The sequence below is a fragment of the Macadamia integrifolia genome, chromosome 6, assembly GCF_013358625.1.
Source record: "Macadamia integrifolia cultivar HAES 741 chromosome 6, SCU_Mint_v3, whole genome shotgun sequence".
Lineage (NCBI taxonomy): Eukaryota > Viridiplantae > Streptophyta > Magnoliopsida > Proteales > Proteaceae > Macadamia > Macadamia integrifolia.
The window spans coordinates 27,932,747-27,947,490 of NC_056562.1; the positions used below are offsets into that span (position 1 = coordinate 27,932,747).

At 37.8% G+C, this 14,744-nt stretch overlaps 3 protein-coding genes across 3 annotated transcripts; 2 read left to right on the forward strand and 1 right to left on the reverse strand.

Moving 5' to 3' along the window:
* The first annotated feature begins 368 nt into the window (after positions 1–368).
* LOC122082695 (auxin-responsive protein SAUR36-like) lies at positions 369–2,029 on the forward strand. The gene has a single exon (XM_042650419.1). The coding sequence runs from the start codon at positions 1,249–1,251 to the stop codon at positions 1,768–1,770; it is 522 nt and encodes a 173-aa protein (XP_042506353.1). The 5' UTR covers positions 369–1,248; the 3' UTR covers positions 1,771–2,029.
* Positions 2,030–6,373: 4,344 nt separating this feature from the next.
* Positions 6,374–8,964, forward strand: LOC122081509 (plasmodesmata-located protein 8-like). The gene is made up of 3 exons (XM_042648658.1): positions 6,374–7,195; positions 8,547–8,654; positions 8,765–8,964. The coding sequence occupies exons 1-3, from the start codon at positions 6,433–6,435 to the stop codon at positions 8,767–8,769; spliced, it is 876 nt and encodes a 291-aa protein (XP_042504592.1). The 5' UTR covers positions 6,374–6,432; the 3' UTR covers positions 8,770–8,964.
* Positions 8,965–10,815: 1,851 nt separating this feature from the next.
* LOC122080960 (pectinesterase 2-like) lies at positions 10,816–13,463 on the reverse strand. The gene is made up of 2 exons (XM_042647861.1): positions 12,591–13,463; positions 10,816–11,603 (listed from the first exon to the last, which is right to left on the reverse strand). The coding sequence occupies exons 1-2, from the start codon at positions 13,444–13,446 to the stop codon at positions 10,912–10,914; spliced, it is 1,548 nt and encodes a 515-aa protein (XP_042503795.1). The 5' UTR covers positions 13,447–13,463; the 3' UTR covers positions 10,816–10,911.
* Between the last annotated feature and the right edge of the window lie 1,281 nt (positions 13,464–14,744).

The following is a 14,744-nucleotide window of genomic DNA, read 5'->3' on the forward strand; positions in this document are numbered from 1 at the left end:
AGGAAGGGATGAAAAGACCACCCAACACTAATAGAAAGAGTGCTATGTAGCATATGCTAGTACTTCCATGTGTCTTTCTCTCTCCTCTTTCCTACGGTAACATAACTACCTCTATAATGAGAAGAGACTAATAGATAAAAAAAAATTGGTAACCTATGTATACAATGTTACTGCGGCTTATGCTAGAGCTCTCATGTGTCTATATATATATATATATATGTGTGTGTGTGTGTGAAAATACACCTCTCTCCTTATTTGAAGGAGAGAAACAGACACAAGGAATGTTCACGCAAGCCACCCTCCTACACTTCTCATCAAGTTAATCGTTGAATCCTTACTGTTATTCATTGTCTCATCGCAAAAAAAAATTTATGCCTTCTCAAATATGAGGCATTGATTCGGATAATCGGGTTCACACCCATTACCATTACAGGCTTCATCCCATTTCACTGTTTTCGTTTTACCAATTAAAAACCTCACCCCTCTAAATAAATATAGAAATAAATAAAAGAGAAAGATAATCCCCAAACGTAATTGGATTAAGTTTTCCAATTCCTAATCCGATCCGAAAGCAGAAATCTCCGCGAAAGCATCGGATCTTATCTCATGATCTGACTTTTCGTCTGTCCTTCACATCTCTCCTAAGTCCTCACTCTGCAGTCGCCTTCTCTATTTAACTTCGTCCCCATTTCACTTTCCTTCAGTCTTTCATTGCAGATTCATCCTTGCCTGCTGATCTTGACCTCTCTCTCTCTCTCTCTCCCTAAAATTCTGAACTTTCACGACCTCTTTCCTTCATCCTTTTTTTTCATTCATTATACAAGGATACAAGGATTTGCAGTCCCCAAACAAAGGAACCTTTAAGTAGTCCTCTGTTTCATCAACACCACCCCTCCAACTCCAACTCAGCCTCCACCCACCACCACCATAGAAGACGCAAAATAATATATAGGAGATTACAGAGGAAACACTCAAAGAGAAGCTCCAATCGATTCCATTGGATCGATTGGATGAATCTCTCTTCCATCTGATACCAGAGTCAAAGTTCCCTACTCCCTCTTCATGCCTAATATTCCAATTTTCCTCTCCGAAGGCTGTCTAAATCTGTTCTGGCTCACCATGTCGACCGCCGACCCTTGGCCCTTCTTCTGAACCCAATCCCCAGAACTGTGAATTCATCCATAAAAATTCAATCTTTATCTTTCTCCATCGCATCTACTCTTCAATTTGTACAGAATTCTGAAAACCATGCGGAAGATTAGGGGTTTCAGGCTGGGACGAAAGATCTCGACTGTATTCAAATGGGCTCTGACGTGTAAACGGAAGCAACCCTTGTACAATCGCTTAGAGGCTCCATTACTACCAAGGAGTACTAAAAGCAAGACGATGTCGAAAATCTGCGACTGGGGTCGTAGTCTTAAGCAAGGAGTGAAGGGGCTATGTTGTGCGACACCGGCGTCCGGGTATAATCGTCTAGGGCAGAAACCATTAAAAGCGAAGCCGGCGACGGCGGCGCCAAAAGGATATTTGGCGGTGTACGTTAGGGAGAAAGACGGATACTCACATCGGTTCTTGGTCCCTGTGATGTACTTCAACCACCCACTGTTCGCGGAATTGTTGAGAGAGACAGAGAGGGAATACGGGTTTCGGCATCCAGGTGGTATTATCATCCCCTGCCATGTATCGGATTTCGAGAACGTGAAAACGAGGATTGCCGCCGGCGAGAATTCCCGGAAAAAGGAATTGAAGCGTCGCAGTCGATCATGTTGATTATGACGTTAAAAAAAATCGACGATCATAAAAGAAAGGAAAGCTCGCCAATTTATGGTCTCTCTTTTACCAAAAAAAGAAAAAAAAGGATTATGGTTCCTTACCAAAACAAAAATCCAATTTTGGCCTTTTTTTTTTTTTTTTTTTTTTTTTTTTTTTCTTTTTGTGGTAGTTATGATCGATAACCATCTGTAAGTATTGTTGTAGCTGGTTTCTTCACATTGACGTAACAAATAAAGTATATAGATTTGTTATTCTATGATTTTTTTTTTTCATTTTTCTTCCCAATTATAATTTATGTACATTAGTATTTATTATTATTATTATCACTATTATTATTATTATTGTAGGAAGAGAAAATATGATCGCCTAACCAATTAAGACTGCCCCAAGTTACCAAGTTTTGTTGAGGGCATCATAGGTAAAGCTGAAATAGAAATATTTTTCTACAAGAAAATAGCTTTTTTCTATGGTTAGGAGTTGAATCACTTCTCAATTGAAAAGGGTTGTTGTTCTACCCAAGAAGAAGAAGCTATTGTAAATGTTGGGTGAGACTAAAGCTCTAAGGGGGTTGGCCTATCTTGATCATCCATATCTACCATTGTGGCGGTACTTATCTTTGCTGAGATCATAACATTAGGAGTCAAAAATCTACATTTGATTAACATCCTTAGCCGTTTAGATATGATCAGGGGGGATCAAGATTTGAATTCAAATAATCTTGAATATAATTTAGGGTTCAATTCAAATAAAAAAAATAATTAAGCTAGTATTTATGAGTGGCATTAAATTTACAATATCAAGTATCTCCCTTGTAGGTGACCACCACACCCCATTTCACATAGGGAGTTCCGAGTTTTAAGATGGGCTTCTCTAACAGTTCCCAATTTTAAAGTGGGGAGTTCCAATTTTTTGGGGGAATGAGATCTATGATCTATTTTATTTTGATGTCCTTTTTTTCTTATCAGGAATTTAAGTATGGAAGGTAAGTTTAACAGCTCTTGATGATTTGGCTACATCAAATTTTTTTCCCCCTTTAGGAAAGTAAGCTAACAGCTATTGATGATTTAGCTACATCAATGATAAAGGTTATAGCTAGATCAGAACTTTGAGTATCAACCTAGCTAATTCCTTATTATTGTTAGATAATATCAAAGAACATTTTTTTTTTTTTTTGGGGATAAACGAAATTTATTTAGTAGAGCGTGGAGAGCACACAGTTGCTATATAAAACGAGCTCTTGCCAAGCAGACTCTACCAACTACTTATTAATACAATCTGAGAGCCTCAAACAATGAACTACCGCCATTGCCTCACCTATTAGAATGGAGTTAAATGTTGTCTTCTCAGACAACTAAATACACACCTGTGCCTTAGAGTTTGGAATAAACACTCCTAAACTCCTATTGTGATGAACATTTCCATGAGATATCAGTGTTGAGCTTACAAAAGGAAGGAGATTTTCAATCTTGCCAACTTTAAACCCATAGCTTTTTGCACTAATTATATTCAAATTATTTTTGTTCTATGTTTTTCCAATTATGATGTAGTTATGACAAGGGAGTCAAAACAAGGGATAATTCAAACTACAATTATGGAGGAACAACATGGGAATTAAAAGGTTTTGAACAAGTCAAATAACTAACAACAATTATCTTCCTTGTGATAGGTCTAATGTAGCGTGAATTTGTTTATGGGTTTTTTTTTTTTAGTTAACTAAGGTGTTCGGGTCAGTTTACTTGTACTACGACTAATTCTCGAGGAGACTAATACAGCAACCGATCATCATGATCTTTATTTAAATCATAGATAAATAGATGGGAACTCAAACCTGGGACCGTGCGAATTTTAAAACATGACTAATTCAGCCTTAAAAGGATTAAAGGTCATGTCATATTTGAAACGTTGGGACAAAGTTATAATTATTTTAATTAATTGACCCCATAACCATCCCAAGGTAATCTATCTACAATGAATTAATCAAACGAACCATCCACGTGGCAGATAAGAATATCTGATTTAAAAATAAATTTAGCTAGAGAATGTTCCTATAATAAAAATGTAATTTTTGTCTATCAAATGCCCTATTAGCTTAGTTGGTTAGAGCGTCATGCTAATAACGCACTCCTTTCCACTTTCTGAATAGCTATGGGATGTTGCGTTGGGTGTTTCAAGGAGAGGATCTGAATCCCTGAAACTTTTGCCTTCAATCAAGTCTCGAAGTTCTCATGTTATACACTTACTCTTCTGAATCCCTGAAACTTTTGCCTTCAATCAAGTCTCAAAGTTCTCATCTTATACACTTACTCTCCGTTTCGTCAATATATTTTAAGTTTCGTTTCTTTTCCTACAATCCTTATTTCTAGGCCTAGCTTTCCTTTATCTAGGTAGTGGAGTTCATGCATGGTTCAAGTAGTATGAATTAAGGCCAACTCTTTTCCATTTTCTTTCTTACTCCCCTTTTTCCCATTTTAAGTAACTCTATTGATTCATCCAAGCGGTGGGATGCTGTGTTGGGCGTCCCAACGGTTGGAGAGGATATGAATCTCTAAAACTTTTGTTCTAAATCAAATCTCAAAGTTTTTATACGCTTACCCCCCCCCCCCCTTTTCCCATTACATTTTAAGTTTCTTTTCTTTTCCAACAGTACTTCTCAAATTTCTTTTACAATCCTAATAAGTTAGCATTGCCTTCAGTCAAGTCTCGATAGAGTTATGGCTATGGGATGCTGCGTTGGGTGTTTCAACGGTTGGAGAGGATCTGAATCCCTGAAACTCTCGTCTTCAATCAAGTCTCAAAGTTCTCATCTTATACACTTACTTTCCTTTTCATCAATACATTTTAAGTTTCGTTTCTTTTCCTACAATCCTTATTTATAGGCCTAGCTTTCCTTTATCTAGGTAGTGGAGCTCATGCATGGTTCAAGAAGTCTGAATAGGTCAATCCAATTCCACAATAATTGGCAAGGAATATACCAGAAATAAATAGGAAAAAAAAATCATTGCATCAGATTGGCCATTTCTAATTTTCATCTGAATCAGCTGATTCAAGTGATTTGATCCTAATTCTTTGAACCATTTGGGAAGAAAAATTATGAAAAAACAAGAAATAAGAGGAAGTTTTCCTTCATCCCGTGAGAAGGAAAAGCCCCTAATTTATGAATGGTTGAAACTGCTCTCTACTGTTACATGATACCCTAGACACAGTATTCAAACCTCCCTTGATTGTGGAGTGGAGAAACTCAATCCCCATACAAAGAAGATCGGAATTGATCCAAATAGACATTTTTGAACAAATGGATCACATATATGCTTGGTTGTAAGTGAAATTTTCAACCTTTAAAAATAAATTTTTGTCATGATTACCCTATGATCTCATGTAATTGTGAAGACTTCTTCGACTGATGTCCACATGTCCACTAGCTTCCACGGCGTCCACGCATGCCAATGTCGTCACAGTTGTAACTGCCAAAGTCCACGACTCTCGTTCGCACCCATTGCCAAGATTGAAGCTCAAGGGCCATCCACAACGGTAATAGTGGATAGTCAAACAAAACCAGATTCGTTAAGTCCCATGCAAAGCATTCTTCTTCTCAGATTTCCGAATTCCTGTTATACTACGTGTCACAGTTTCTGACTTTAACATCAGAGAGTTCACCACCGAAGCTCCCTCTGGTCATCAATTCTGTCCTTGTGTATAGGTCTTGTCGAATATTTGTTTACATGTAATTTTCTTTGCATTTTATAGCAAATGGTTTTTGATATAAAGGAAATTGAAATTTAATAATCAAAATATGGAATAATTTGGAGTTATTAATATAGTCACATGAGGTGATTATTACAAAAAAATCCTTTTCAAAATCTGAAAATTTCACTTTTCTTTCCTTTAATTCCCATCCCATTGCAACCAAAAGGAGCCCCAAGATGCGCAATAAAATTAGATATATATATATATATATATATTTTTTTTTGGTAGACCAATAAAAGATTGGATATACATTATTGGATATAATTACAAAAAAAAAAAAAGGTTATTAAAGCTACCTTGGATAACTAGACAAAAGATCCTTGCACAGCTATCATAATACCGATGGTGGGCCCAGCAGTGCTAAATCTTGACATGTGAACAAAGTACTTTCTACAAACTTTGGGCCCCGGTAGGGAGCCCATGGTTAGACATACATAACTACATACACGCGCAAAGGTAGACAATCAGACACGGTTCATAGTTCAGACTGGGTCATCCAGTTACGATTAGTTGAGCCCAGCCCATCTGTAACCTTGCATAATTGGAGTGAAGTAGGCCAACCAACTCAATTAAGGGCCTTTCTACCAAAAAAAAAACTCAAGTAAGCCCCCAGCTAGGCAGCTACCTCCCTAATCTGTAATTGTAATAGCTTCAGATACCAGTACCCTACTTTGCATGGGGAATCAGAAACAGCTGTCAGACCATTTGGTTGCTACTTTGGTTCAACCAGTGGTCCAACCACTTTTCTGATTTTTGACCACTGACCAAATGGTGAGTTGGGTGTAGGGCCACAATTAGCTCTTTCTTTGGAGCCAAGGCAGAAGGCTCAGCCTCAACAAGTCAAAAGCCCAAAAATCACCAAAAGCATGAAAAAGCCCATCTCCCACAAGGGTTTGCACAAGTGCAAGATCAAAGATGTGGAGGAAGAGGAACCTTCAACATCCTTATTTTCACAAGGCCACCATCATCTCATTAGCGCTGAATCTCTCCACTCTCTTCCTTCTTTTCTCTTCCCTCTATGCCCATCAAGTGAAAGCTTTCATCTTCATCTATGGAGGCTGCTCTCAAGAGAAATACCAACCCAACACACCCTTTGAGACCAACCTCAAATCTCTATTATCTTCCATTGCTACCTCAGGTTCTCAGTCTACTTTCAACAGCTTCGCTATCGGAAACAGCACCTCCGCTTCGCCGGACGTTTCAGTCTATGGTCTTTATCAGTGTAGGGGAGACTTAAAGACCACAGAATGTGGCAGTTGCACCCAAAACGCTGTAAGCCAGATCACTCTGCTCTGTCCTAACTGCAGAGGAGCTAGTTTACAATTAGATGGTTGTTTTGTGAGGTATGAGAGCTTTGATTTCTTGGGGAAGCTAGAAACCAACCTTATGCACAAGAAATGTAGTGGAAGTGTTGGTGGTGATGTTGAGTTCTTTAAGCGTAGAGATGATGTTATTGCAGACTTGGAGACAGCAACTGGTTTCAGAGTTAGTAGTTTAGGGTTGGTGGAAGGTGTGGTTCAGTGTTTGGGTGATTTGAGCTCTGCAGATTGCTCTTCTTGTCTCTCTGAAGCTGTTTCAAAGCTGAAGAATGTTTGTGGATCGGCAGCAGCGGCTGATGTTTACTTGGCTAAGTGTTATTCTAAATATTGGGCTTCTGGGTACTATGATTCATCCTCAGGTGAATTCATTTCCCTCCTCCCCCACCCCCTACCCCCTACCCCCTACCCCCCTACCCCCCTTTTTTTTCCTTTCTAATTTTCTAAAATTTTCAGCTCTGAAATATTTGGTAATCTTATACATTAGAAGACCCTTCAAGAGAAGAAAAAATACACTTTAAGATCAGAAGTGTAAATTTTGAAGGGTCATTCAATTGTAGGCATCACTACTCCGAGTGGAGTATTACGCTTTGCTATTACCACCACTTGTGGTAAATAGTGAAACGTTATACTTCATTATTCATTAGGCATAGTAATACATAAGAAAGAAAACCCAAATTGTAAATAGAAAGACTTGCCATCCAATGTAGCTTTTTAAGAGAGAATATCCTCATCAATTGTGTCGTTTTCAAGATGTTCCTTCCTTAATCATATTGATAGAAGTTCTTTTATATCTATGACAAAGATCCTCTTCACTATCATTCCAAAAGAAAACTATAGGGTCCAGCGAGCCCACTTAAAAGGTTCCCTAAGGGTCAAACAGTTCTTTAGTTCCTTTATCCACAATGCTAAGGCAGTAGAGGGTGCGGAACTTTTTTTTTTTGGTAGGAGGGTGCGGAACTTCACTCCATATTATTTTACTAATTCATCTTAAATATACAAAAAGAGTAGTAGAAACATTCTGTGACGCACTCTCTTAGGTCTCTAATATATTTAGAATGATGAAAAGCAAAACACTCACATTTTTCAGACCCTTGGGTGTAGGGGTGTCAAAAGTTGGCCCATATAAACTGAAACTGGATCTGAATAATTACTAAACGTGTCAGGTTCAAGCATTGACCAATTAATAATCGAGGCAATCTAGATGCAAAGTAGTGGCTCGTCAGTCACTCAATCACGACTCACTGAATATTATAACCAATCATTTATAGCATGTTTTAGTCTATTTAGACTGGTTATATCTTGTTTAAGGATCTTTTATAACCCAATTAGTCAACTAGCCTGTTAAAGCTTGATTAGCCTAATTACTTTGAGCTCAATTATGGACTGAAAACCGATCCATCCCTTGGCATTCCAAGCCCGATTACTTAAATTTCCATCCCTTGGCTTTAAATGGACAGAAAAGATGTGGGGCCGTCCCTAAATTGGTAAGGACCAACTAAGCCCAATAGAATCCAACTGGGCTGACCAATAGAAATTTTATTTTTTCTTTTTATTTTATTTATTTTATTTTATTTTATTTTTTATTTTTTATTTTTTATTTTTTATTTTTTTGAGAGAGAGAGATATGGGTGGTGGGCTTTTGAGAAAAATTTCAGAGAGAAGTATTAATTCCAATGCTTTTGCTTTTGGTGTTGGCGGGATTGTACTTAGATTCTTCCAACGATGACCAAGTTGGAAAATCAGTGGCCATTATCGTTGGGGTATTGGCTGGCCTCGCCATTGTCGTCGTCCTTCTCTCCTTTTTACTAAAGGCAATGGGTTAGTTTCCTTTTCTTCCCTTCCCTTCCTGCCCACTTTCCTTTTACTTTTTCCTCCTTAATTTTTCCTTATTTTTATACTAATCATCCTGCATGCCATTATATATGCAGAGTAGGAACAGGAGGGGAGAAAGATGGTGAACAACGCACTAATGGAGGGTGGCCCTACAAATTACTCCTAATACTGCACTAGGGTTCATATGTGCTTCATTCTAAAGCGTGTTTGTTAGAATTGGGCTCTTTTGTGTGTTTGTTTTTTAGTCGATACTAAATTATCTTCTTTAATGTGCCAAAATTTAATCTTCTTTCTATTTTATTCGTTTTAGCTTTTTTTTTGTTTTCCTGGTAGAAATTGGTTTTAGCTTTTAAGGTTGGGCTTTTAACGGGCTGGTTAGAATTAAGTTTTCAAGGTCGAAGTTAGGGCCTAGGCTTAGGCCTTGGATTGACCGCTGCTTTATACACACACTATCGATCAAAGAAAAAAAAAATCTTGCTATAATCAAAGTTGATGAACAAGAAGTTTTATCATTATTTTTCTCTTCGAAAAGCAAACTTCTTCTTTCAAAATTAATTAAATGTTACTATTTTATATATGTACTTGAAAAATGTGCAAAATAATGATAGTTCTTAAGATTAACAAAATGGTAAGTCGTTTCCAAATTATCTGAAGAATATTTTTTTTTAACCTTTACTTAAATAATGTTTTAATATAAGACAAGGGAGAATCAATAGAAGGTTATAAATTCTCAGTTTATCATTTTAGATACAAAATTATGCATCCTTGATTTAATATACTAAAAACATACATATTTTGGTTACAATTTTTTCTTCTTCTACTTTTCTAAGGTAGTGTTCCCAAAGCGTAGGTTGTAGTTTTTTGTTTAGTCCCACTAGGTGGGGTGGGGTAAGTCAGCATAAGAATAGGTGGATTCCAATCCCTCCGCGTCCGAGTCTGATTGATGAAGTTGTGTCCCCTGCTAGATCTTAGTAGAACTGAGATGTGTAAAAATATGCTATGAAAACGAGAAGAAAACAAGGCCAAGACCATTCTCCCTGAACCCGGCATGAATAGATCTAAGCTGAGATATCTCAACTCCATCTTAGGGTAGCTTTGGGAATCCAAAGCTAGGCATGGGCTTTCAAAAGACCATGCTACGGACCTATTTAAGTTTAAATGGGCTTTAAACATCTCTACCCTAAAATTATTTTCTTAAGTGGGTTTAAACATCCAGACGAGCTAGCTACCTGCACCGTGAACGCCCGATTAATAAACATGTCGGAGATTGGATAGGGTCATATATAATTATTGTTAACCAAGGTGTCCGGCCCAGTTTACGCACACCTCGACTAATCCCTGGAGGAAACTGGGGCAACAACCCACCGTCACAGTCTCCACTTAAATCGTAAATACACAGATGAAGAATCAAACCTAGGACCGTGTGCCTATCCACACAATCCTCAATCTGCCCTAACCATCTGGGCAACCCACAGATGGGTATATATACATAATAATATCATACTTGCAATCAAATAAACAGTTACGCCGAAATTGCCTAGTCTTAGAATGACAAAAATAAGGTTACCACAATCAATTGGAGCCAACCTGTCTTAGCCCAACTCAATCAAGGTTAATTAGGGTCAGACTAATTTGGGTTGAGCCTGCTAGGATTAGGTTGGGCTGGTAGACTGAACTTGGATTGAGTTAAGAAGACTTAAGAGTTAGGGCTAGGATTTTATAAAAACCTGGCCCAACCTAACCTGATTGCACTCATGGACTAATCCAATCATGTGGTTCTTTATCTCAACAAATAAACTTAATTAATTAATTAATTAATGGAAATGACTCTATGACCAAAATGTGTAAGGTATGACTAGACACATTCAGTTTTGTATTATATCTTCTCTCTCGTCATAAAAAAAATGAATACAAAATTTAAATGTGATAGACACCTACACTACTTTTTATATATATTTTATTTTTCTGTTGACTACTTGACCCAAATAAAATTTTTTGTCGTCTCTAAACAAGATATTGAGAAATTGTTAATACTTAAGATCATAATTATCTACTCATGTTTAGAGAACCCTTTCTTTTGATTAATCAATTAATTTCACATTGAATACAGAATTCATAAATACAAGTGATAGACTCATTGCTTATTAGGATGTTACAACAATTTGCTAGAAAATAATAAATGAATTCTAATTTTGAACAGAATAATCAATAATTCACAACCAGTTTTGCCAAAAGAGACTCATCAAAGGCCGGAAGTGTACCGGATTCCGGTTGCCGGCAACCACGAATTGCCGTTAATAAATTTCCCGACGGTGAACTTTGTTGCCACAGATGCATTTTTTATGATATGGTAACCACTCCAATTGACTCTCCCAGATGTAGAAGATCCTGGCCCAGAGTTCTTATACTCTCCATAATACAAAGTATTGAGAGCAAAAGTACCATTCCAAGCCAACCAACCAGCAGGATCTATCAATGAATCCATATATGTTTGGAGGTAAACAGTTCTAGAGTACTCCTTCCATGGCCGGCCCAGATAAGTCTGAACCGAGCTCTGCACTTGCACGAGTTCTGGACTAGCCATGACTCTAGAGTCATGGATTGAGATCCCAGTGTTCTGATTTGGGTCAGTTCTCCCCTGGGCTGTCACTGTATTAGACTGGCCAGTTATGGGCTTTCTGGCATAGATCATACAGTTTTGGAGCACTACTGCTCCGTTACCAAAGATGAAGTCTACTGTTCCATAAATGTAACATTCTTTGTAGAATTGACGTTGGGAATGAGCATAGAGAGTGTCTTGGTATCCCTCAAAGCCACACCGATGGAAGACCGATTTATCGGCGCCGGATCGGAGTGCAACTGCTTGACTATTCTGGGGACCTGCTGTGTTTCGGAATGTGATTCCTTTTGCGATGAATCCTTCTCCCGTCACAGCTGATAATCATAAAATTATAGTCTAATTATTAGTTTGTAATCACATCACAATTCAAACACATTACATCAAAGATTAACAAACAAGAATAAACAATATGACCAAAGGGTTTTGTTAATTTTTTATATGATTATATAATTGATTTTGTACTAAAATTCCAAAGTCCAAAATTTTGAAATTCCTCTATGTTACGTAAGTAGAGAAATTTTTCTCCTTCTACGCTGGTAATAAATTGCCATATGTGTAATCCACCAAACCAGGCACCTTCTTCTCCTGTTTTTGTTTCTTTATTCAATCCATGGATTCCACATTTTTTTCTAATCAGAAAGAAGAACCCGATCCTAAGAAGAAAGGATCAGCTGCTCGTAAGATCACCTGATCGAACGAATGATCAGCATTCAACATATGTCCTTTTCCCTTCCAAATATATCCCTCCTCACCCTCGTAATGACATAAAGTGGGACAAGTGCAGGATGTTGACTTGTACGATCAGGTGAAAGTGATCGGCAGTGGATCCAGTCTCCTCCTCCTTGTAAAGAACTAAGTCACATTCAAATGAGTCCAAATTCTCTATCCATGTGGGTAAAGAGTCCAGACCCCACTCAAACATATATGCTCAGAGTCTGACCAAAGTGTCAGGGTTCCACACTAAAAGCAGTCATCCTATATTGGATGTGAATAGCCCAATGTAAAGAAAAAATTTGGCTGCTTCCCTATTAACAGCCAATGAAATGGAATCCCAAATGCCGGGGTGAAAAGTACCCACCTAGAGTGGAATTTTCTAACCTACCCCAAGATTTCCATGGCTGGTTGCATGTTTGTTCTAATGTAGAGGCATACATCCTCTACATAGAAGGCTAGCTTTTAAGATGAGTTCTACCTAAATCTCAGTACTAAATTCCAAGATAACGCTTACCATCCCCAAATTGCATTCAAGAAAACATGTAGTAGATTTTACTAAAAACGATGTTCCATTGAGGTTAACTTACCAACTGTTGCAGATCTGAAGGTGGTAGAACCTCCTGCAACGCTTCTATTGCCAGTGATAATGGTATATCGCAGGCCATCTCCAATAAGCGTAACGTGCTTCAATCTTTTTCCAATATCAAGGTTCTCCTCATAAACACCTTCCCTCACATAAATCACAAACCTCTTACTTCCTCTCTTTATCTTCGCTGCAGCATCAAGTGCAGCTGTGATGTTACGGTAGTTCCCTGACCCATCTTGTGCTACAGTGAGGTTAGCTTTTATAGACTTTGACTGTAAAAGCTTGCGGACACCCGGAGACACCCAAGTTGGGTACCCATTTTGATAAGTTTGCTCTTCCTGGGGTTCTCCAGCCTTGTTAACAGCCAAGGAGTTTGAGATCAACTTGGAAGCTTCGTTAGACATGAGAGGAAGAACATGGTCGGAGACATTAAGCTCAATGAAGCCAGCTCTGCAAGTGTCGAGGTTAGTGAGGGCTGTGCTTAACCAAGTCTGCTTATCGAAGTCGGTGCAGTTGTTGTAAGGGTCGACGGTGGAGTTGAGTTGGAGGACGGAGTTCTCGTAAAGCTCCATACAATCAGCCCACGCAGTCTTCTCCTTCTCGTTGCGACAACTCGATCCGAGTGAAGCTGTCTGGGTCTGGGCAAGAATGGTTTGATCCATGGCGGCCTTTATGATCATTTTCTTGTAATCAGAATTGCCTTTGGCAGTCGTGGTCATGGAAGATTTGCAAGCTTCGGGGTATGGGGTTTTTGTGCACCATGAGTTTATGTCAGCTGTGGTGGAGGAAAGAAAAGAGAAGAAGGAGATGAATGCTAGGAATAAACTAACTGTTAGTGTGGTTCTCATGGTCGCCATTAATGGGCTTCTTAAGGTCTAAGGATACTACTGTTTCGAATTGGGAAAGGTTGAAGGCGACCTGTGTATATATATATACATATGATAGGGACCAGATGACAGGCTGGTGTACTTTGAGCATTGGGGGTGGCGAGAATAAGACTTGGAGAATTAAAAAACGCATAAAAAGGTAAAGAGAAGATGAAGAATAAGAAGAATAAGATGCTCTATAAGCGAGATAACCTGCACGTAGTTTTCTGTGATTTCTATTTAATTACCTTCTTCATAGAACTTTCGAAATGTACACCTCCCTCAGGTAAGGTTACCAAAAAGTCTTACAGAAGATTTTTAGTTTCTATTTTCCGCATTTTTAGGACTTGGGGTGTCAATGGATCAGGGTGAGCCAGTTTTGTTTCTGTTTCGATGTGAGAATGTTGAGTGAAAAATCAAAATATGTGCATTGGTTTCAGTTCAAAACTGATTTTTCTTATCAATTTACTATCGATGTGGTTTCAATTTATCATGTAAAAATATTTAAAAGTATGAAAAAAGTGGTTTCTATGAATTTAGGTTGGTATCAATCTTTTATCATTTTATATCAATTTTGATTGTTTTTTATATTCAATTTGGTGTATTACTGATTTCGATGCAATTTAAGACATGATCCAATACCCTCATATTAGTTTCGATTCAATTTGATTTTGTCTGTTTGGGTTAAGTTTTGACTAAGGGTGTTAAATGATTCAATTCGATTTGATGCAAAGTTTTCAATAAAATCAAAATCAGACCAGATATTCAATTTAAATGGTTTTCTTAGATATTCTAGTTTTTTTATCTTGTTTAATTAAACGATCTCATTTAAAACCAAACTATTTATTAAATAATATTACAATTTTTATCTAAATGATATGATTCAATTTCACTATTTTGATTTGATTTTGACACCACAACACCCATTATTTGGACACAATGTACATACCTTTGGTATTCTTTCCTTGGTTGTTTCATGTTTGACTTTTCAACTCCTAGTGGCGGCGCCAAACGGTGAAACGCGTTGTCTCGTGGCTATCATCGATTGAATAGAAAAGTGACTAGAAAAGTGACTGTTGGCGAAGTTGACGTTTTCAAAACCTTCCTCTGTATAGAGAATCTGACCGTCCAATGAACTAACGTATCTTAAACTGGAAGACAGATCGACGGCCATTTTAAAGAGTTCATGAAATGGGGAATCAACCATCACTGGTTCGTCACTCGTTTCATGCACGATAATGGTGAATTAATTATTTAATTTGCATTTTTTTTTTAATCTATAAACAGGT